Source organism: Peromyscus californicus, unplaced genomic scaffold (genome assembly GCF_007827085.1).
Source record: "Peromyscus californicus insignis strain IS unplaced genomic scaffold, ASM782708v3 Scaffold_6__1_contigs__length_162567912, whole genome shotgun sequence".
Classification (NCBI taxonomy): domain Eukaryota; kingdom Metazoa; phylum Chordata; class Mammalia; order Rodentia; family Cricetidae; genus Peromyscus; species Peromyscus californicus.
The window spans coordinates 126,083,678-126,106,990 of NW_026294584.1; the positions used below are offsets into that span (position 1 = coordinate 126,083,678).

A 23,313-nucleotide genomic window follows, 5' to 3' on the forward strand; every position below is an offset into this window, starting at 1 on the left:
GAAGAAACGAACTAAAAGAAAGAGAATGGGATGAGGAAAGCTAATTACATGGAATAATCTAATCACCACAAGTTGTTCTTATATAAATTAACAACTCTTTAAGTAGTTACTGTGTCTTAGACACCATGCTACTTCCATATATATATATATATATATATATATATATATATATATATATATATATATATGTATATGTATATGTATATGTATATGTATATATACATGTCATCCTGCTGAGCTTTCAAAATATTTAAGCTCAGGAAGCACAGACTTCATGTAGTCTACTTGCCTTTGGCCAGACTGGAGGTAAGAGGGCCAGTGTTTGGACCTAGAGAGTTATTTCTCAGCTCACACTCTTTCTATTTTGAGCTGTAGCTAAATTTACCAGTGGAGAAAGGGTAGTCAGCGGGGGAGTCAGGTCTCCCTGAAAGTGAATTCTGTCCTTGGCTGTGGCTTGCACATGGCTCCTGTTCCTCTCTCTCTACACTGTGCTAATTGTATTCACTTCTCCTCTACCTAGCAATTGGGTGCTCTACATTTAATTCCCTTTCATTCTGCAAGAAAATGTCAAGGGCATTTCAACTGCAAATGTTCACTCTATAGATAGACATGCATTGGATGCAGAGAAAACAGATGGGTCTCGCAAAAGCAATTGTGGATCTTTTGCTATCTTATAGAAGTATTTTTCATCTCATTTTTTTTCCTAACTGGTAGATGAAAATGTGGGAAATGTATGTATTTATGAAATAAAAAGCTGGTTTGATAGCGAAAATGTATGAAGTCTAAATCAAGTTATATGTACTTCTTTCCTTTAACATTTATTACTTTAATGTCATAAAGTATTTTGTTTCTTTGTTTGTTTATTTTTTAAATGAGGTTCAGCGAGAGTAAATAACTTGTTGAGGGTAGCCATGCTGGGACTTGAACTCATGACTTCCTGAACTCACTGTTTATGCTGGAACTTGTCTGTGTATCTGGATACACCAGATCAAGTTGGAAGGAATGTGGGAAAACACAGAGAAAGGTGAAGAAGATAGGTGATACATTTTCTTGTGTGCAGTCTGAAATATTCTGACAGATCTGGTGATATTTGGATAGAAGATAACATTTTCTTCTAGCTTTTGGCATATATATCATTTTAGCTATCATCACTATACTGTACACAAGAGTCTGTCAGAACTTCACACTCATCATTCATCAGTGCCACACCTCTCTACCCCTTACCCTCCCCAGCCTCTAGTTACTACTACTCTACTCCAGACATCTAATTTTGACTTCAGAAAACTTGCTGATGAAGGACTGTTATTATATCCACCCATCTCTCCCAGATGCTGAGATTCCAAACAGAAGGGAGGTGGTTTTCTCATGAAACTTACACAAGAGATCAAGCTTAATCAAGTGACAGGTTTTAAGAAGGATAATTTTTGTTAAGTGCTGTGAAGGATCTTTAAGGGTTTATAAAGGGGAGACCTCATTCGGTGAGTCTAATGACCATCGAACAGTAACCTGGAGATCTCAAGAGGTGTAGGACATGGTGTGTCTGTATATAACACATTGTGGGCAGGAAGCTTGGTGAAACTGAAATAAAGTTAGGAAGATGAAGCCACCTTATGGGTGTCCTGACAAACTGTGAGTGGCCATCCAGGAGTCTTAAGAGCCTTGAAAAGGCACTGAAGGGATTAAAAGCAGGATACCCTGATCAGGGAGCATTCTCACTGCTGTGCATGTGTAGAGATTAAGAAGCGGCCAGTGGGAATGTGCAAGGAGGAAGACACACAAGACAGTTTTTGCCAAAGATATTATAAGAATAAAGGTGAGAAACGTTCATTCCATTGTCAAAGGCTAGTACAGGTTTCTGTTGTTGGTGTTTGTTTTGTTTTGTCGTGTTTGTTTTGTTGTTGTGTTGTTTGTTGTACCAGATTAGTCCCTGGTAACTAAACCAGGGTCCAAAAAACAGTAATGCAGTAAATCCTTAATATATATGTTAAATACAATAATAATGAAGAGTCGAAGAATTGTGTTTAAGAAGAGAGCTGATCTATAACACACAACATACTTTGGGAATGAGGTTTATTAGAAAAAAAGACCTGGAAACCAGGATCAAGCTTTGAGGAGGGAGGGAGAACAGACAGAACATTTGACAATGTAAGTAAAAGTCAGATATATGTCTTTTTTTTTTGTATTCACCTCATTATTATTACTAAGGAGTTTTTTATTCATTTTACATACCAACCACAGATCCCCTTCCCCTCCCACCCCCAGTCTTCCTCAACATCCCACCCTCCATTCCCAACTCCTTCAAGGCAAGGCCTCCTGTGGGGAGTCAGCAGAGCCTGATACCACAGGACTGGACTAGGCCCTCTGCATAGGCAAGACAGTTATGTAGCTTGATCTGCTTAAGGGGCCTCTGGCAGTGGGATCAGGACCTATCCCTAGGACATGAGCAGGCTTTTTGGAGCTCACTGCCTATGGTGAGACACCTTACCTTGGTGCAGGGGGAGGTGCTTAGACCTGCCTCAAAAGACATATGTCTTAAAGTAAAGGCCTTTAACATCTAGTGAGGAGCTTCATTGAGAGTATAAACAGGGCTGGAGAGATGGCTCAGCCATTAAAGGCTAAGCTCACAACCAAAACTATAAAAGTATAAATAAGCAAAATATATAGAGAGAAAGGGGCATACAGCCATTATATCAGTTGGGGTTCTCTAAAAGAATAGACTATATATACATATTTATGTATATTCATGGTCATATGTATATATGTATGTATTATATATATATATGTATTAAATATATACATAAATGTATTATACACATACACACAGAGAGAGACACACACACACATATGGGATTTGTTAGAGTGGCTTACATTCTGTAGTTTTAGCAGCCCAACAATGACAGTCTCATGTGACAGGGAGGCAAAGAATCCAGTAGTCCTTTGGTCCATGAAGCTGGATGTTTCAGCAGTCCCGTCTGCTGCTGGTGTCCCAAGACGATCCTACAGAGAGGTCTTCAATCCACATTAGAATCCCCATGAACTAGGTTCTAATACTGGGAAAGGAATGTCTCAGCAGTAGTATTATAGTTATTATAGTTGAATCTTCCAGCAAGAATAAGGGTAAGTAGGTAGAAAAATGTGGCCCTGATTTAGACTGTGCCTTCTTACCTCAAATCATCCAAACAAGAAAATCCCTCACAGTCATAGCTAGCTACTTGGGTTTTAGCTAATTTTAATATGGTCAAGTTGACAAGATTAGATATCACAGCCACCATGGGAAGGAAGGCAGGAAGTAAGCTAGGGAGAGGCTTGAAGAACTTCTTCAGAGAAAATCATCAGAACAATCCCCCCAAAAAGGAGATATGGAGTTCAAATCCAGAAATATTCCCAATTGTGGGTATTTGTAACTCCAGTATGTTACCTATCACTTTTGAATGGCCAGGTAAGCGTTTCAAGTGACTAAGAGATACTATTTAACAAGACCAAAAGTAGACTAGAATTACTGTCAGTATTTTTAATTTATTATTTTTATTATTGTTGCTGTTATTATTGTGTGCCTATATATGCATGTGTGTGTACATGCATGCATAAGTAACAAGATACATATGTGGCTTTCAGAAAGTGGTTTTCTCCTTCTACCACGTTGGTCCTGGAGATCAAACTCAGATTCTCAGGCTAGGCAGCAAGTACATTTACCTGCTGAGCTATATCACTTGTCCAAATTGTAGTACCTAAGTTCATTGAATAGCATAGATTTCTTCATAGTAACCTAGCTCTTTATAGAGCTTAGCTCCATGATCAGTTTGTTACCTGCATACTGAAATCATCTCAACCCTGAGCTCATACCCCTAGAGACTGTGAAAGTCTGTTCTAGGCTTCAGAAGGTTTTAAACCCTTGGGGTGAGTCTGGTAAATTCAGTCTACAAGCAGAGTTGGTATACTGGTTTAAGTTTAGAGTTGACTTGGTGTTAGTATTACAAGGGCTTTGCAGCGGGGGAGAAGTTCTGAGTCCTTTCTTGTAGGGTCTATTGCATGTGAAGAGAAAATTCCTGATGATACAATGTATAAGACTTGCTTCTTGGAGTACATTAAGAAAGGATGATTGCTGTAATTACAGGTTGTAAAGAAGTTGAATCTGCATTAATGAGTGTTTTTATTATAATGTAGAAGCCTTGAAATTCTCTCCTAGTCTCGTTAAGCTGCCAAATGTTTAAAAATAGGGCCCGAGTTTTAAAACATATTGAGGTACTTCAGAATCTGTGGAGGTTTGAATGAGAAATGTCACTCACAGTCTCCGGCATTTGACTACTTGGTCCCTAGTTTTATGCACTGCTTGTGGAAGTCTAGAGAGTGCAGCCCTGCTAGAGGAAGAATGTCACTGAGGAAAGACTTGGAGCTTAAAATCCTCTTGCTGCCTCCTATTTGCTTTTCCTGCTTTGTGCTTGGGGTTGAGGATGTGAGTTGTCAGCTTCTTGCTCCAGCCACCATGCCAACTACTTGCTGCCCTGCATCCCTGCCATTACGGACTCATCCCTCTGGGAGTATAAGCCCAAATAAGCCCCTCCTTCTCTAAGTTGCCTTTGTCATGGTATATTGTCATAGCAACAAAAAGTAACTAATAAAGAAGTTCATGGAACTCTTAGTGCTCCCACTTTCTCCAGTTCTAATCAGAAGTCAAACCGGCTCTTTCCTTGTATGGACAGCTCTAAACTCCTGTTTATTTCTAAACAGCCTCCCTATAAAATAGAGAGACTAAATGTATTTTAATGAACAAATGGAATTTCAATTACAAAGCTTTCTGTTAATTAGCTCATTCTATTAAAGTTCCAATAAGTCAGAATAATATTGCAGGGAATTTTACAGCTATGGTTGCAGTCAGCTTGGTTGATGGAGTAAGCTCTGGGAAAATGTAAAATGGAATTTCAACAGGAAAAGTGTCCTTAGCATGACAAAATTTTCCTTTGGTTAGAAAGTATTTGTGTGAAAAAAGGATAAATGTCTTATAGATGAAAATGAATACTTCAAAGAATGTATTTTAAAAAATTCTTTCTCTGTTTGGTTTTGTTAATTGTGTTTGGGCAGCACCTCATTTAGCTGTTAAAATTCTAGTTGTTCTAAGATCTACACACTCCTTAAGGAGTAACTCTTTCCTAGAATTACAGTACAGTTTTCCCCCAAGTACTTCAGGTACAGAATGTAGAGCCAATGAGCATGAGTAAGTCAGAAGCAGTGGGAAGCCTGCTTTTCTAAATCTAGTATTTTGCTGTCCATTTTTATAAAAATGCTCAGGAGGCAGACAAGTGTTTTTCATCATGGGAGAGTTTCCACTTCTCTTTTCTTCTGGAGTTCCCAACTATTTGTTTACTGACCAAATAGTGTTGCAGGGGCAGCATATACCAAACCCCAAAGTCAGAAAACACTTGCTTCTTTGAATATGGCACTGTAGTTAGTAAACTGCCCCTAAAGTTTGTTGTCATGAAGGAAAATTTATTATTTCATATACAAAGTTTGGGGACTTTGGTGGACTTGGGTGACATAATTATGCTGTCCACAACATAGTTCTTTACATCTGCCAGGCTCTGGTGAAACTCACCATCCTACTTCCTTTGAAATTTTTCAGGTTAGGGGTTCAAGAGGTTGAGCTTAATTGTCCTTTTGTATAAGAGATTTATCAGAAAAAGTATTAATGCCATAAACAGGCCGACAGCAGCATGGCAGGGACACTGGGGAAAGACGAGGCCCACATGGAAGAATGAGGGCTTCTTCTACATGTCTCAGAGGAAGCAAGGGGAATCTGCCATGTGACATGAGTAGCCCAGAGTACTTAGTATCACTGAAGGTGAAAAAGAAAAAAATGTGGAAAACCAACATACTTTAGTTCTTGAAAGTAAATTTCTGCAGCTTTGAGAGCTGTTAGAATGGATGAGCCATGACTAACATCCTTCTGCACTGTATGCCAGATCCTCAGTATATGAGCTTCCTTCTTTGGGATCATCTTTTCATTGTCTCAACGTGACTGAGATATTTCTAAGCATCATGTGGGCACATGTCAAAGGTCAGTGCTATAGCCTTGTTCTTGCTTCAAGCCCCACATTAGGGATTCTTTCTTACCAGTCAATCCAGCCAGCATATAATCTGTGCACCATGACTTGTGTCCATTATTGGCACCAGATGTGAAGTTCTTTTTTTCTTGCCTAGAATGAAAATCTCAAAAGCTCTTCCCTGTGAGCAAATGAGGTGTCAAACAATCATAACCTTTAGTTGTCCAGGAGGAAAATTTAAGCCCATATTTTCTAAGTAAAATGTTATATATCCTTATATTTTTTATCCAAACTTTTCATGCCTAAAATTTGGCTTCCCATCTAACTGAAACACTGTCTTGTTACAGAGTTCAGAGGAAACTGAAACTTACCATCCTACTGCCATTTTGCAAACAAAATTGGTGTCACACTTGATTTTTTCATAACTATAAATGACCAGTATTTTTCAATAGTTACTCATGGGTATTTGTAGCCATGATTTCTTCTTAGAAAATAAACTGCCATATCTGTATAAAATGTCAGTAGGCAAAGCCAAACTGTTCGCATCTCATTTCCTACAAAACTGGGGCACTTGCTACCTTCATAAGATAATATTTTCAATCATGTTATTTAGTAGCTTAGGGAGTAAATTTAGACTTCTGTTCATTTGGAGCAAGAGGTGACTCTGTTGCTTTAATATATATAATTAAGCAGAGTTGAAATTGACTTTAAATGAAAATTGAAAACAAATTAAGCAATCACTCAATGTAATGCCTGTGGTTATAGCCCTTGTGTATATTTAGATACACTGAAAAAATAAAACAAAATTTCTGCATTTCTGGGCATTTTATTTTATTCCATGTGGAAAACACAGTGTGGTGACAATGTTTAGAATCAGTGTAAACTATTGCATGTAATGACCATTTGCTTTGATATTCATACATGCCCTACACTAATGGCTATTATCAAAATTAATCATATCTGTTAATATTGGAGTCAGACAATGACAAACTCAGCTCATGGAATTCACTTATTGGCTTTACTCACTAATCTTCTCTAGTGTCCATGACTAGGCTCCTTTAATTTGACATTGGACAGCATTTGTATTAATAATAGCAAAATTTTCAAATGTGCCTACTTCTTATTTCTGACACTTGTAAAGTTATTGCCTATCATTTTCTGTCTTATTACAATTTTTATTTCGCTAATTTTATGGCTTTGGGATTGCTGCCAATGACTTACTGCCTCAAAAAGATATTGTTTCAAATGAACTTATTATGGCTTATATTTAGTTAGATTTATTAGTGCTGACTTGAATTTTGTGCTCAGGCAAATGAGTTCACATGAAAGTCTTCAGAACATTCTTGGGGCTTTCGTTCCAGCTTAAACCCAACTGTTAAGGATGTTATGATGTTTTACCCTTTAAACCATGTATATTTGTTTGTACTATTAGGTCTTGTAGTCAGACTTTTCTTTGGGCCAGTAGCTCATAAATAATGACATGCAGACTTATTATTAATTATGAAAGCTTGGCCTTAGCGTGGGCTTGTCCCACTAACTCTTATAACTTAAATTAACCCATTTATACTAATCTACACTTTGCCACATGACGTTACTTTTCTTCTATCCTATACCTACTGTTTCCTCTCCATTTTTTGCTGGTGAATCCCACCTTTCTTCTTCCCTGAGTTCTCTGTCTGCCCAGAAGTCCCACCTATACCTCCTGCCTAGCTATTGGCTGTTCATTTTTTTTTACGTCAATCACAGAAATATATCTTTACACAGTGTACAAATATCCCATAACAAAATATTTTTTGTTCAGAGTTTGAATGTTGCTCAAATGCAAATGTTGATGGAGCCAGCTTCCTGCTCTGCAGTGCATTCCATATTAACATCAAAGTTCATTGACTGATAAAGATTTACTTCCTTCCTCCCTTATCTCTCAAAAATGATTTTAAAATGTTTTGAAGTTTCCAATATCTTTCTAATCTCTCTTTGGTTCAATTATATTAAAATTCCAATTAGGTCAATATGAAAAATTCAATTAGAGAAAATCAGCCATGTCTCTTTGATGGGATTTATTTGTAAAATAATTAACTGACTGTTTATCTTTTTAAGAATGTTTCTACTGAAGCTATGTAGTTAGTGCATCTTGTACTCAGGCTCTAGTTAGAGGCAACAGAAGTACAAATCCTACTGACGTACCAAGGATGATGGACCGGGGTGAATACACTCTCTCATACCATGACATAGTCTAAGGTAATACCCACTGCAGGCACTACTCTATCCAAGAGCTCAGTTAGCCCCCGCTGTTCTGATCTCTCTCTCTCTCTCTCTCTCTCTCTCTCTCTCTCTCTCTCTCTCTCTCTCTGTCTGTCTTTTTGCCTCTTTCTCTAGCACATTCATTCCTGCAGCTACAAGCACCTCCCAACAAGGACAGTAATTTTTATTTCCTGTAATCTCAGGTAATGAAGTGAAACTAAATTATCTGATAGGGAGGGACACAAGGGATCTCATGGCTTGGAGTTTGAAAGGTGACACTACTTGACAAAGGTGGTCCCTAAACAGGCCTGAGCAGTGTCATCTTGGATCTTGTTAGGGATGTTCATTCTCAGGCCCTGTTCCAGACTGTATAAATGAGAAAAATCTAGGAGTGGATCTCAGCAAGTCTCAAAAAATTCCCTCCACACGTTCAAACTAGAGAACAACTACAGTGTGCTACCTGGCCAGGCCTGAATCATGGGCACACCCTTCAGCTTCTGTGTGTGAATTACAGTCCCATGGGGTAGAAAAGGGATGTGAGGAACCCATAGCAAGAAGGAAAGGTGGATAGAATGTTGGCCATGAGGTAAAATGGTAATGCCGGCGGGGGCATTCAGCTCAGTAACAAAGTTCTCTTTAGTGTGGAATGCTTTTGTTTCCCAGAACACCACTGACTGAGGTGACTTCCCGAGAAAGCCAATATTCTAGCACAGTCAATACACTTCCCATTCTTTCTTGTGCCACAGAGATTCAGTTTCAGGTTTGTCTTTAGAGAGACTTTGGCAAACCTTTAAATGTTCCCAGACCACACAGTCCTTACATTTCCTTACCCAATACTTCTTGCATGCTGTGATGTGGTCTATGCAGCCTAGAATAATGAACACCATTGCTCTTCTCTGATAAGAATCCAGGTGGATCTGTCTGTTCCAGGAGCTCTCAATGAACAGGCCATTATCTGAGGGAAGTTGACAGGCTCTGTAAAATCCTGAATGGGGGAGGTATTCAGCACTGCAGTATTACCTAAAAGTATTTTAAGCCTCTGTGTGTGTGTGTGTGTGTGTGTGTGTGTGTGTGTGTGTTTAAATATTTATTTTTGAGAGATAAGAGGTTTTCTGTATTACTGTTGGTTTTGTGTGTCCTGTACCCCTACTTGAGACCTCCATGTTCACCCTCCTGGGGAAGGAGCACATGTCCATGTATCTCCGTTTAACTGCTCTGGAGAATTTCCTCTGCTACTGTTAGCTGCAATAACATTGGTATTGTTTGTCATTGATGGTTTCTTTTCTAATTCTTAACTTTTGAATGACCTGCCTGCTTTCTCTCATTTCTTATGCTATGTACAGATAGAGGACATGCAATGGGGCAAAGGAGTCCGAGAGATCCCACCCTCTGTGTGCACATTGCCCTGCAAGCCTGGGCAGAGGAAGAAGACACAAAAGGGAACCCCTTGCTGCTGGACCTGTGAGCCCTGTGATGGATACCAGTATCAGTTTGACGAGATGACATGTCAACATTGTCCCTATGACCAGAGGCCCAATGAAAATCGAACTGGCTGTCAGAACATCCCCATCATCAAACTGGAGTGGCATTCTCCCTGGGCTGTCATTCCCGTCTTCCTGGCAATGTTGGGGATCATTGCCACCATCTTTGTCATGGCCACTTTCATCCGCTACAATGACACACCCATTGTCAGGGCTTCTGGACGGGAACTCAGCTACGTTTTATTGACTGGCATCTTTCTCTGCTACATCATCACCTTCCTAATGATTGCCAAACCAGATGTGGCAGTGTGTTCTTTCCGGCGTGTCTTCTTGGGCTTGGGCATGTGCATTAGTTATGCAGCCCTTTTAACAAAAACTAACCGGATTTATCGCATATTTGAGCAGGGCAAGAAATCAGTGACAGCTCCCAGACTCATAAGCCCGACATCACAACTGGCAATCACTTCCAGTTTAATATCAGTGCAGCTTCTAGGTGTGTTCATTTGGTTTGGGGTTGACCCACCCAACATCATCATAGACTACGATGAGCATAAGACAATGAACCCAGAGCAAGCCAGGGGAGTGCTCAAATGTGACATCACAGACCTTCAAATCATTTGCTCTTTGGGATATAGCATCCTTCTCATGGTCACATGTACTGTGTATGCCATCAAGACTCGGGGTGTACCAGAGAATTTTAATGAAGCCAAGCCCATTGGATTCACTATGTACACGACATGTATCGTATGGCTTGCCTTCATCCCGATATTTTTTGGCACTGCACAGTCAGCAGAAAAGGTAAGTGAAAATGTACATCTCACAGAACATTCCAGAAATGTGTAGTTCTGTACATACTGAAACAAAATTGATTGTGTCCTCCAAAGAAATTTATATACAGAATAGAAGGCTCAAAAATATAAAAGCATTGGACTAATAAGGATAATGGTTCAGGAGTCTAAATTTTTCAATAGGATGTTACCCTTTGAACCTATTAAAACCAATGACATGTGGCCTTTTCAAGTAAATGTATTTACATAAAATTTGTGTAAGTAGGCATTGTCCAGGACAAGATGATCTAATCTAACTAAGTAAAACCTTCTTCCCCATTCACTTAACATTCCTGTGCTTACATGAATGTTTCTTTAGGATAGAATTTGGCCATAGTACCTATGTTCCAGGTGACTGAATGTGTGGAATTCACTCTTCCATTATTAGCATTACTACAGATCAGAAGTTCTCAACCTTCAGGTCATGACCCCTTTGAGGGTCAAACAACCCTTTCATAGGGGTTGCTGAAGACCATCAGAAAACAGATATTTACATCACAATTCATAACAGTTGCAAAATTACAGTCATGAAATAGCAACAAAAATAATTTTATGGTTGGGGAGGGGTCACCACAACATGAGAAACCACATTAAAGGGTCACAGCATTTGGAAGGAAGTTTGAGGACTACTGCTATAGATGTTCTGACTTTTTAGTAGCTCCTTTGGGCTGTTACTACAAATACAGTGCACAAGTTATACAGTGCATTAGAACTACCTAGTTGCACACCAATCAAATATAACCAGATGGGCTGATAGATAAGGACATCAGTTATACTGTATCATTTTCCTAACAGTGTACTATATCTTAATCTCAGCAAGCAATCATAATGAGATCCAGAGAGTTTTCAAAGAAAAACAGGAAAGAAGTTAGGAGAGAGAGAGAGAGAGAGAGAGAGAGAGAGGGAGGGAGGGAGGGAGGGAGGGAGATCATGCTGTCAATGTTTGAGGTTGGTACAAGAGACAGTTAGTATATGTGTCCTTGCATGTACTGATAAATTAATGAATCTATAAATTACAAAATAGTTGACTCTCATGTTGTTTTTAATGTAGTTAATGTATATTTAGCTGTATGTGTGACTTGCATACCAAGTAGGTCACCCTGAAGTATTGATCCTACACATGATGTGTACACATTTGATTTTTACACTTACCCATCTGGATACAGTTTTATACATATGCAAATTGCACAAGCCTAAAATACCAATATGAGAATTCTTCAATTGGTGTGAGCAGCTTTGACAGGGTAGTATGGCTGCTGCTTGAAGAGACTGAGTCCCTCCTTAGTCACTCATCTAGGAGAGAATCTTATTGGAAATTGAGTGTATATTTGAACTGCAGGGGTCATTGTGTTTCAATTTAATTTGAACAAATACATGAATGCTTTTTTTTTTTTTTTTACATTTGTGTATGTGTGCGTTAAAATGCATATCCATAGCTGGGCAGTGGTGGCACATGCCTTTAATCCCAGCCCTCGGGAGGCAGAGGCAGGTGGATCTTTGTGAGTTCAAGGCCAGCCTCGTCTACATTGTGAGAGCCAGGAAAGGCACAAAGCTACACAGAGAAACCCTGTCTCAAAAAACAAAAAAACAAAACAACAACAACAAAACAAAACATATCCATGCTATAAGATGCATGTGCATGTGAAAGTCAAAGGACAGCTTGTTGGGACAGGGTCTGTCCTTGTACCATGTGGACCTCAGGGACTGACCCTAGGTCATTAGTCTTTACAGCAAGTGCCTTTACTTGATGATCCATCTTTCAGGCCCTTGAACAAAGCTATTGAATGTTTAAAGACTTGGATAGGAAAAACAGGATTATGTTGGAATACATAAAAACTTAAAACAAAAATGATACTGCCAGGAGTTGGTTTGGTAATTCATTAATACCTCTGTTTCCTGTGTATTGTTTATAAAAAAAAAAATCCATGGCATTTAGCTGGTTTTCCTGCTGAAATGATGCAAGTAACCTAAATTGTGTGATTCTGGAGCTATAAGCTTGCCTTTTTAAAGTGGTTATCTCATGAAACTAAGCAGAATACTCAAACTAAGGGCACTGAATAGCTCTAGACTATGACTTTCATCATAAAATATCTTAGAGGAAATTCTTCTAAAATATATAGTCATTGAACACTGGCTGCTTCCAACAGTATTTTTCAGATTCATAACGCATGTTTATTGTCTGTGAAACCAACTTGAATTTCATTTTATTTCTTTTCTCTATCCCTGGGCCAAGGGAATAATAAAATATGAGTTAGGGTTCTGAAATGCAATAGAAATAAAAAAAATTGTAAATGTGTGCTGGTAGGTTGGTAACTAGTATAATTTTTGAAAGGGACAAGGACTGTCATCAAATCACATGAAGATAATTCTTTTGCTGTTAAAACAATGTCATGTGCAGAAGGTTGAAGGCATTAAGTATATCCTATGTACTTATTCTTGGTGATATAAAAAGCAGTAATCATTGAAGAAATATCAGAAGTGTGCCTTGTTATATCCTATGTACCTCTTCTTGGTGATACAAAAAGAAAGAATGACTACACTCGCTTTAGAAGTACGTATTGTTGTAACGTTGTTTTAAGAGTGTTATTTCTGTGTCATTTGATCCTTCATTTTGGACCATATCTACTTGTGACTGTGGAGCTTTTTCAAGTAAGATCACATGTGTGATCCTTTGCAAACTTGAAACTGATAGGATGTTTTGGGAAATCCAATCATTGATTCTAATTCCTGTTGATGACATTTTGCTAGTAGAACCAGACCAATGGAAGAGATTAAACTGTCTTCAGACAGTGTGATTTCTAATCCCTCAGTTTTACAAAACTTACTTCTCTTTGTATACTCTTCGTGGCTTATAATGTTTTACATGGTTCATTGGCATAATTAAAAGTGCTGAACTGCCAACTAGGAACAGTGAATTTCTACATGAAAATGCACACACCCTAATGACAGGCATATGGCTAGGAAAACACGAGTGATCAATTAAGAAAATCACTCTGTGTATATGCAACCATAGCATTTAAATTATGCAAAGAGGCAAGTTGCCAAATGAAACAAAGACATCACAGCAAAATGCATGGTTTTTTTAATTTTTTTTTGCTAAATTGGCAACCTTACAGAATCACAGACATTCCATTTTGTTCTGATTTAATAGTTTAAGTACCCGAAGTAGAAGAATTCCATTGTCTCAGAAAAAAAATCAACAGTAAATTCTGTAATAACTATTTACTGTGTTGCAGAATTGAAATCCATTTTGATTCTTCTAGGGATAGCTCTGTGAAATTTCTCACTGGTTGATTTTATTAGTAGAACACAAAGACCAAACAAGGTTTTTATTTTCGACATAAAATGTCATCCCAGTGAAATTTATTTTTGTTTTAAGGACAATGCGAGAGATCACTGTTACCCTGATTGATCATTGCTACCCTATAACTTGCTAGAATTGAAGTCCTAAACTATGATCAGAGATAGTGGTAGTAAACTTCAGCCATACAGTAATATATTCTGGGATCTGGGAATTATGCATAGGCGTGACCATCAAGAGTTCACGAAATAGTATAAGTAGTGAAATGATACCATGGTAGAGGCTAGCTAGTCTTTTGTAGTGTGGTATTATTATGTAATTATATCTCAACACTCTCTGCTCAAAGACTAAATTGTTCTCTATGAAAAGCAATAATTTGGTCTGTGGGTATATTGTTAGAGGGAGTGGTCAACACAAAAGTCTACGTTGCCAAAATTTCAAGGACTCTATAACTGATCCATTTATCTAAAACTCTGTAACCACTTGTTATCTGAAGAGGTTTCTAGATAAGTTTATACTACATAACCAATCAATATACTGGTGCGTATAGGACAGGATCTCACAAGATCATGTCCCCTGCTAACATTATAGCCATAGTTTGGAAAAGTGAACCACGGTGTTTAACAGTGGAAAAAAATGTGTTGATGCTGCAAGCATCAGGCTGAATCCATGGAATGAAATGGTGTTTGTCTGTACATTGTTTCTTTCATGTGGGCAGTGACATAAGCTTTGTCAAACTGGACTGTACATGAGGAAGTGGAACTTGGCACTCAGGTAGGGGATTGGAGGCCTCAGAGGTCTGTGTGCACTGTGAGGTTGTTTGTCTAGGAATATGGTGAGAAGAAGAGAGAGAATGGGTTGAAGCAACTGAGGCAGGAGGGCATTGCTGCAAGAGGGAGCTGGTTTCAAAGAAGGAAAGGCATGTTCCAGCATCATGCCACAGGCCATGTTTCTTCACATATCAGAACAGAATCGGGGTGTGTAGCACATCTTCAATGAGAGAATCCCTTTTCTCTAGTGGAGTATTATTCTACTGCATGATAGAACTAGGGCAATGAGAGCAGACGTCTGAACCAACACTGGGACCAGATGTGGTAGGAGGATAGGAAAATGGGAACATTTCTTAGGAAGTTGAGAGAGCTCAAAAATATGACCACAAAGTGAAACCTCCCCACCACTGGGATCAGAAATGATATGACACAGGATAATCCCATCCCCAAATCTCAAAGTTTGTCTAAAGAAGTATCACACATCTGCTGTCATCACACCAAACTGACTGAATGGAAGTCTAGTATTTGTTTTGTTGTTTTGTTTGGTTCTTTTTCTTGTGGGTTTCCTAATTTGCTATCTGTATTTGTTGCTATGATAAACACTCCAGGAAAAAGCGACTGGGAGCTGGAAAAGGGTTGATTTGGCTTACACTTCTGTTGCAGTCCATCATTGAGGCAAGCCAAACTGGAAGCAGATACTAAGGCAGAAACCATGGAGGAAAGGTGTTTACTGGATGGCTTCTCATGATTCTTGGGTTGCTTTGTTATATAACCCATGGCTATCTGCCCAGGGGTGGCATCCCCACAGTGGACAGATCCCACCCATATCAATCATTAATCAAGAAAATGATCCACAGACTTGCTTATCCAACAGGCCAGTCTGATGGAGGCAGTTCCACAGTTGAGACTCCTTCTTCCTAGATGACTCTACTTGTGTAAAATTGACAAAAACTCACCAACAAAGTGGGCTTGGAATTTTTTGTTGTCATTTTCAATTTGTTTTATTATTTATCTCGAGAAAATGCAAATTTCACTCTCTGGTCCTGGCTATTCTGGAATTCACTGTGTAGCTAGACTGGCCTTGAACTATCCACCATGTTCTCTCTCTGCCTCCAGAGTGCCAGGGACTGTAGGCAGGAGCCACCAACTAAATTTCTGCAGCTTTAAAGAAATGCTGTAGGTGGCAAATACTAGCAAAGACAAGGACACTTTCAAATTTGTTTGAAATACATTCTTTCTTCCCACATAGGCTATCCTACTATGCTCCTTATACTTAGAAGCATGGTAGAGAGTGAAAAATATACTGTTCCTGTGTGTTTTCCAAAACTGGTAATTAACAGGAGCTTTGACTAAGTTCTCAGTCATGTAGAACATGCTACAAACATAATCACCCAAAATGCAAAACAGGCACATAGAGAGGGACAAGTCATTTGCTCACCATGGCAAGTATGATAAGTGAAATGCACAGGCAAAAAACAGGACACAGTAGGGTGTTTGAGAGGGCATCAGAACGTGAGAAACAGCAGACAGTTGGCACAAAGGGAAAGGGGTCATTGCACTGACAGTATTCTTAAATCTTGCAAAAAGAAGAGACCGTAATAATGAAAAATTAATCAACCTCATTTTGCAAGCAAAATTTGAAACAGTGTGTATACTGACAGGTCACTCCAGCATTGAACTTTTGGCAAAAATTACATCTACTCAATGTCATGGGCCCTGGAAGCTGAAATTGCCATGAATACTTCTTCAGATAAGTGATCCCCCAGTGGGTGTGTTAAACTATAAGGAGCCATCCTTGTCATGCAGTCCCCTCCCCGCTCTCCAGCTCTGTGGTGCTAGGGCTACAAAGAGAAGGCAGTGGCGCAGGGAAAGAGTAGTGCCATAAGCAAGGCTCTGTATAACTCCTCTTGAAGCTTTGCAGACTTCACAAAAGTGTGTAAGCAGGGAAACATGGGTGTTTGGGGATAGAAATGTCACACCTGTGCTCTGAAGATGAACAATCAGCAATGTTGAAAAGCAGTTAGCAACAAGAAGAACACTATGAAGTGGTTACTATAATAAAGGGACAGATGATGCCACCTGAAGAAAGCCCAGAAGGCCAGAAAAGACAGAGTGTGTTGGAATCTACATTGGACTTTTGTTTTTTGTTTTTTTTGTTTTTGTTTTTGTTTTTTCGAGACAGGGTTTCTCTGTGTAGCTTTGCGCCTTTTCCTGGAACTCACTTGGTAGCCCAGGCTGGCCTCGAACTCACAGAGATACGCCTGGCTCTGCCTCCCGAGTGCTGGGATTAAAGGCGTGCGCCACCACCGCCCGGCTTACATTGGACTTTTGAATGTAGAAGGAAAATGCGGCTAGGCTGTGCCTTATCTTGCCTTTTATGCTGTGTTGTTTGTTATTTAAACAGAGATGGGTTTTATTTCAATTGTTAATATTTATTTATTTATTTATTTATTTATTTATTTATTTATTAGCTTTGCCTTTGCTTTCTTTTCAAGACAGGGTTTCTCTATGTTGTTCTGGCTGTCCTGGAATTCACTCTGTAAACCAGGCTGGACTCAAATTCACAGAAATCAGCCTGCCTCTGCCTCCTGAGTGCTAGTATTAAAGGCATATACCACCACCACCTGGATAAGTTGTTAAGTTTTGTAAACAACATTTCCACTATTTAATCTTTATTCAAATAAAAACTAGGTAAGGAAAGAACTTTTATCAGTCTATCAGTCAGCTTCTACTTTCCACTTTGTCCACACACATATTCATGCACATACTTAAACATATCAAGTCTTTATTTTCTCTTTTAGAATGATCAGAGAGAACCTTCACCTTGAATCTAAAGTCAGGGGAGGGGAGTACTGAGATGTGTAGATTTTGCTGAGGCTGTACATGCATCATGCTGCGGCAGTATCCATGCTGGGTATTGAGGTCCAGCTTCTGTCTTTTGATTTTGTGTGTTCATATTTATGTCTGAGGCCTATGAAAATGCCACTGTTTTGTGGCCTGCTGTAATGGTGACAAGCCCTGATCTTCTCTCTAAGCAGCCCTCTGAAACTGGTTGTTCCCAAATTCAGGAGTAAGTGGCTAGGGTTAATGCCCTGCATTTTCTCTGATAGAGTGGACCAGCTCCTTTGAGGCAAGTCTCTTAGCATACATGGAGTCTTCACCATCTTGGTCCCTTGATGAGTCAGGCAGGATGAGGAGGAGGTGGACCCCCAGCAGAGAAGAACTGGTACAGAGAGTGTTGATCACTGCACTTAAAGTTTTGATAGAGAAAACCTTGCTGTACAGGAAGACTCAACAATAGACCTCCATTCTGCATGCTATCTACCCCAGTTTGCAGCTCTTCCTGGAGAAGAATCCCCCTGCCCCATAATCCCATAGGTTTTTAAGGTTTCTTTCTTCTTATGAACTAGACCGTCTGGAGACCCAGTCACCAGGATGGAGGGCCTACCCTTTAAGTAAAATTGGGATAATCAGAAAGGGCTCTGTGCTTTGGGTTTCCTTAGAGAATCAGAGACCACTTTTGATTTTCACAAAGAATACAGGAAATCACCATAGAGAGGACCTGATGAGAGGCAGTCAGTGGAGCGTCCAAATCTAGATTTGGGGTCCTGAGGTCCCAAAACAAGGAGTAATAAATTTATCCCAATGAGGATTTCTTTCAGGTCCCAGTTGCCCTGTTTTTCTGTGTTCCTGGAAGCTGGTTTGTTGGCTACTTCCTTCTACCCACCATCCCATAATGCTCTGAACCAAATCATAGGTATCACTTAACCCCTCTAACAATAAATCCCTTCATCTTCACAGTAAACCTACGTATTCTACAAGAAAAAAAAATGATATCTTTAAGCAACTTAAGCCCTCAGTTTGTACATGAACTTTTTATGTGTAATGGCCCCATACTAGAAATAAACCAAATGCTAATCTGTGGATGAACAGATAAGCAAATCAGAGCCCACACATAAAGTATTATTCTGAAGTAATGAGTGATAAATATTGACATAATCAATAACATAGGCACAAGTCAGAATAATTATGGTGAAATCCCAAGTATATGTTTGTGTACATATGTTTATATAGATCAAAGTACAGAACTCAAATATATACAGTTAATTTCATCACTTAGACCCACACAGGGCAGTTGCAAAATTTTAGTGTACCCACAGCCTTTAGATTTCCCCTGCCGCCCTTTTCCTCCTTTCTCCTGAAACCTAATTATTAACTGTCTTTACACTCACTGGTCTAGTCTCATGGTACAAAGACAAGAAATTGTTCCTGTAATACAGTTAGAATTTTCTCAATGAGAATGTAGACCCACCCCCTGTATATACTCTAGTAGATTGTCAGTATTGAGTAAAGAAGAACTCAACTCTTCTACAATTGGTTCCCCTTTGAAAAAAATCTGTTTAGGTGTTGACAGGTTGACAGATGCATCACCAGAAGGCAAAAGAGGCAAGGAGCTGGAGAAGAAATGACTAGAGGCTGTGGCATAGAAGAGGATATGGAGAATTTAGCCTTTAGTGGAGGGGGAGCTGGAATCCTAAGGAATGGATAGGCTCAAGTAAGGAGCTAGACCTCGATTTTTAGGCAAGAGAGGAGAGGCTTCAGTTTGCAGTGTGACATTGGTGCAGTTTTGCCTTAGACTAAGTACTCATTGCTTTGTAAGTATGAGCTCCATAGCAGTTAATATATACAGGTTGAGACTGGGAACACATGGCTACCAGTCTTGAGTTCAATGTCTTTCTGTATGCTTGCTCAGATTTGAAGACACATGTCTGTGTACAACCTGAGGGGTAAGGAAGACTGAGAAGCATCTCTTGAGGGGAAAATTGGACCAGATCTGGTAGAAGCTGCAACCCCTTGTTTTCCCTTTCACTGAAGAGGCCAGTAAACCACTGGTGCCACAGACTGTTGGAAGAAACCTGGCACAGGATTCTCTTAAGTGTCCTGCCACACAGAAAGGTTAGTGGGAAGGACAGTTGAACACTGCTGCCTCTGGCTGGTATCTTCTTCAAATACACTGGGAAGGCATTGGGTTGAGCCTGCCACACCACTATATTATTGAAGAGAAGAAATACTGTCTATCCATAGTCTCTATTATTTTGGGGGAGCTCAGTAGGTTTTTAGTTTCTTCCAAGTATGAAGTATCTATGGTTTTTGCCTAATGAATCAGGGAGTCACCAGAAGGCTGTCACTTGGGTCCTGAGCCCTCTTAACACATTCTCTTCTTCTGGAATCATATACTTCCCAGTGGCCCAGCTTGCTGACCAGTGCCTTTAGTAACTCCACCCCATCTCCACCCTGCAGTTGACATTCTAGAGTAATCTGGCTTGGGCCGTAAATGTTTGATCATAAAACATCAGCAAGGGAATTGTCTCAAATTTTTATTCTATGTTAATATACATGAAGGTATTGGAAATGAAAGGAAATAGAAACAGTCCATGGAGAAAAAGTTGTCAGAGACCAACTCTGACCTGTCAAAGGGTTCTTGGGTGGAGGAGTGAGGAATGAAGAAATATTAGATAGAAATATAGGTCTAGATGACAAGAAAGACAGAGACACAGGATAGCTTCGGGAGGACCCTGGGTCAATACCCAGTCACCACAAGTTTTATTCTAATGAGCTTTTTATACACTACCAAGGGGACAGGCAAAAGACCTTTCTTTTTCAAGATCGAAGCACAATGTACAGCCAAGTGTAGACCCTTCAGAACACCTGGTAACCACACCCCTGGCCAAATCATCCTATAATGCAGCCCTGCTGGGAAAAGCAAGCTCAGACATTCTGACCTTGAGTAAGGTCTTCCTAGGGATCCTCTGTGGGCCCCCACAAAAGTTAAAGCAGCATGAAGGGCCACATTACATCTCTCCATGAGTGATTCCTTCTTTGAGGCTCTCAAATGTCTCTATAGCTAGTGTGTCATTCATTAGTGACAACTCAATGACAGACAGCTGAATGATTGAAATAGTGAGTCACATATGCTGTCTTACACTGCAGCTCACCAATCCTCATTTTCAACTCTGATGTGCAGTCCTTTAGTGATTTACCACAGGTAAGAGGCTGATATGTCTTCCAGAGAGGCCTGGTTTATATATGAGTCCCTAGATCACACATAGGAGATCCTGGCTGACAGACTCAAAACCCTAGATCAGTTTGTAATGATTAGGTTTTAGCATCCAAGACCAGTTATTTAGGCTGGCTTAAACTGCCACAGATTCTGTCAATGCCATTGTGTTTCTCTGGTCTCCTTCCCAGCAGCCTGTTACAGTGACTAGGTTAGGACATGAGAGCCAAATGGCCTTAGGGAAGAGGCCAAGTTAGCTGTCAGGTACTGAACCAAATGCACCATGACTGAAGTGCTTGGTTTTAAACCTGCTATTATACCATCATTTCTTTGTCTAATGTCCCACACACTTTCACAAGGCATAGAAATAACAGAAATTTGTGTTTTTGCAGATATTTGATTGAAAAGCAAAGAACCAAGTGGAATTTTATAAATTGTTATAGTGAAGTCCAAATTAATGTTTAGCTTTCCTTTACAACATTACCTGGGCAACAGGGCAAGGGAGAGATGTTTTATTAGCCCTTACTACCTTCGGTGCCCACTCTGAATTGAAGTACAACAGAGAATGGAGTAGGGAGAGAGTTTTCAGACACCCCAATGGTGCAAACACAGAGAGCCCATACACAGCAGGCAGGTGGGGGATGACACTGTCCACAGACAACCTGATCTTCACATCTTTTCAGAGTGTTAATGTTGTGTCCTGATGGCTAGTCTCTGTGACGTAAGAGAGACCGGCTCTGATTAGTGTTTTCTTTTATTGTCCTTCAGTTTTTCACTGCAACTGGTAGGAAAAGAAAATTTAAAAGGAGGAAAACTAGAGACGTTGACATCTGATGCCCCCAATGGAAGCAGTGGTATCTATCAGGGATCCTCCTGGGTCTGAAATTGAAAAGTGTCCCTCTGAGGTGTCTGTGGGCTCCCCTTCAGCTTCACACCCTGGTTGGCTGGTTGGCTGATAATCAACAGTGAATGTTTTCATCCACAGTCTGAAAAGAACCTGGTTAGTAAATGCCCCCCAACAGCCACTATGAACAGTCTTTGTCCCCTATAACAGCACTGTTTTTCCCTCCAGTCCCTGCCACTCTGCAGCTATGTATTCCTTGAGACCATTTTTAAACAGCCTCCTTCCTTCCAGAATGGTTGCTCTTATTTAACAATCTCATTTTAAGTGTCTGTTCTGTGCCCCAAGACCCCAACAGCAGGTGACCACATCAGGCCCTTTTTAAAAAGCTTTCCAGTAGGTTCTGTTGATAGTATTATAGCCTCTCTGGCAAGCACCATAATCAGAACGGCATGGAAACTCTGCCTTGCTACTTAGGAGGCTTCGGTCAGGGATCACAAACTGCAGCCAATGGTTCTCTTCCAGAGGCTGCTGGTTTATGTGAGTATTGGGACTTAGCCACATACACGCATGTTGGTGTGGGTGCATTGAGTGCTGTTTTCGAAGACAGGATTCCTGCTAAGAGTCAAATTGTGGCTGAGACATGGTACATGGCCTGAAAAGCTGAATAAGTAGAGATAGAGCAGTTCTATGACAAAAGTAGTTTGCTGATCTTGCCTCAGATGGCCTGCTGTTGTCTTGTCTTTTGACCCTTCATTTCCTACTCTGCTTTTCCTTGCTGACTTCTTCAGTCTTGTTAGGTTTGGTGGAGGGACTGGGTAAGTGGCAGAGATGCAGAGAGAGGTGATAGGTTGAAGGGTCCTCTAGAAGAGAGGTTAGCGCCCAGCAAGCGGTATATGGTGAGTCGGAGGTAGAAGCCTTGTTCTCACCAGACAAAGCAAGGTGCCCTCTCTTAGAGGCTTCCAAGAGAAGGAGGGCTATTGCATTGCGAGGGAGCAGGCTTAGTTAATATGCTTTCTACGCTATGTGACTACAGTAGGGGAGCAGTACATACATGACTTAGGCTTCATGGCAGGAATCACTCTTTATGTAGGGGAAGGGAGCTTAGTTTCATGTGTACCCCGTAGAACATGATAGTAGTCTGGCTAGTTCTCTGGATCATCTGGGGCTGAGGGTCAGTGTATTCTCACCATGCTCACAGTCCAACCTGCTTTGCGCTATTTACTTAGAGGACATGGATTTTCTCATATTCTTTGATATTTCTGCCCCAGAGTATACTGTGGCCATTCCCTTCCTTGTCCCTTGTACATGATATGCCTTCAGTCAAGAATGCTGTCACTCATGCCATGTCCCTCTGATCATTTAGACCTGTTTTGGGGTACATATCTAGAGGCTTTATAACACTCCAAGCTACAGTGATCCTGTTTCACTTATATTCTGTTTTGTCTCAGCTATCCATCAGTAACTGATGCCATTTATCATTCTGTGGGCTTAAAAAACAAACAAACAAACAAAAAACTTGAATGTTCTCAGTGCCATGTAAGTGTTATGGAGGTTATAGCCTGTGCCCCAAGCCAGCTCCTCCACCTGTCCTCAATAAGCCAAGTAAAAGAGTCAAAATTAATACTAAAAGTCATAAAAATGAGATTTATTCAGTGTGGCTACATGAAGAAAAGGGACAAGGAGATACAACAAATGATACCTTTTCCAAGTCTATCTTTGGGGGTCCTGAAGTGAGATTAAAGTTTTAATAGAA

The 23,313-nt window shown here is 40.0% G+C and overlaps 1 protein-coding gene across 12 annotated transcripts in view; it reads left to right on the forward strand.

Moving 5' to 3' along the window:
* Positions 1-23,313, forward strand: part of Grm7 (glutamate metabotropic receptor 7) — a 930,315-nt gene that overhangs the window by 741,627 nt on the left and 165,375 nt on the right. For all 12 annotated transcript variants that reach the window (XR_008214661.1, XR_008214659.1, XR_008214660.1 and 9 more), the window contains exon 8: positions 9,623-10,558. Coding sequence is in view for 9 of the 12 variants with exons in the window: in XM_052722188.1 (XP_052578148.1) it covers positions 9,623-10,558 (936 nt within the window). In the remaining 3 variants the exon portion in view is untranslated. The remainder of the gene's footprint in view (positions 1-9,622; positions 10,559-23,313) is intronic.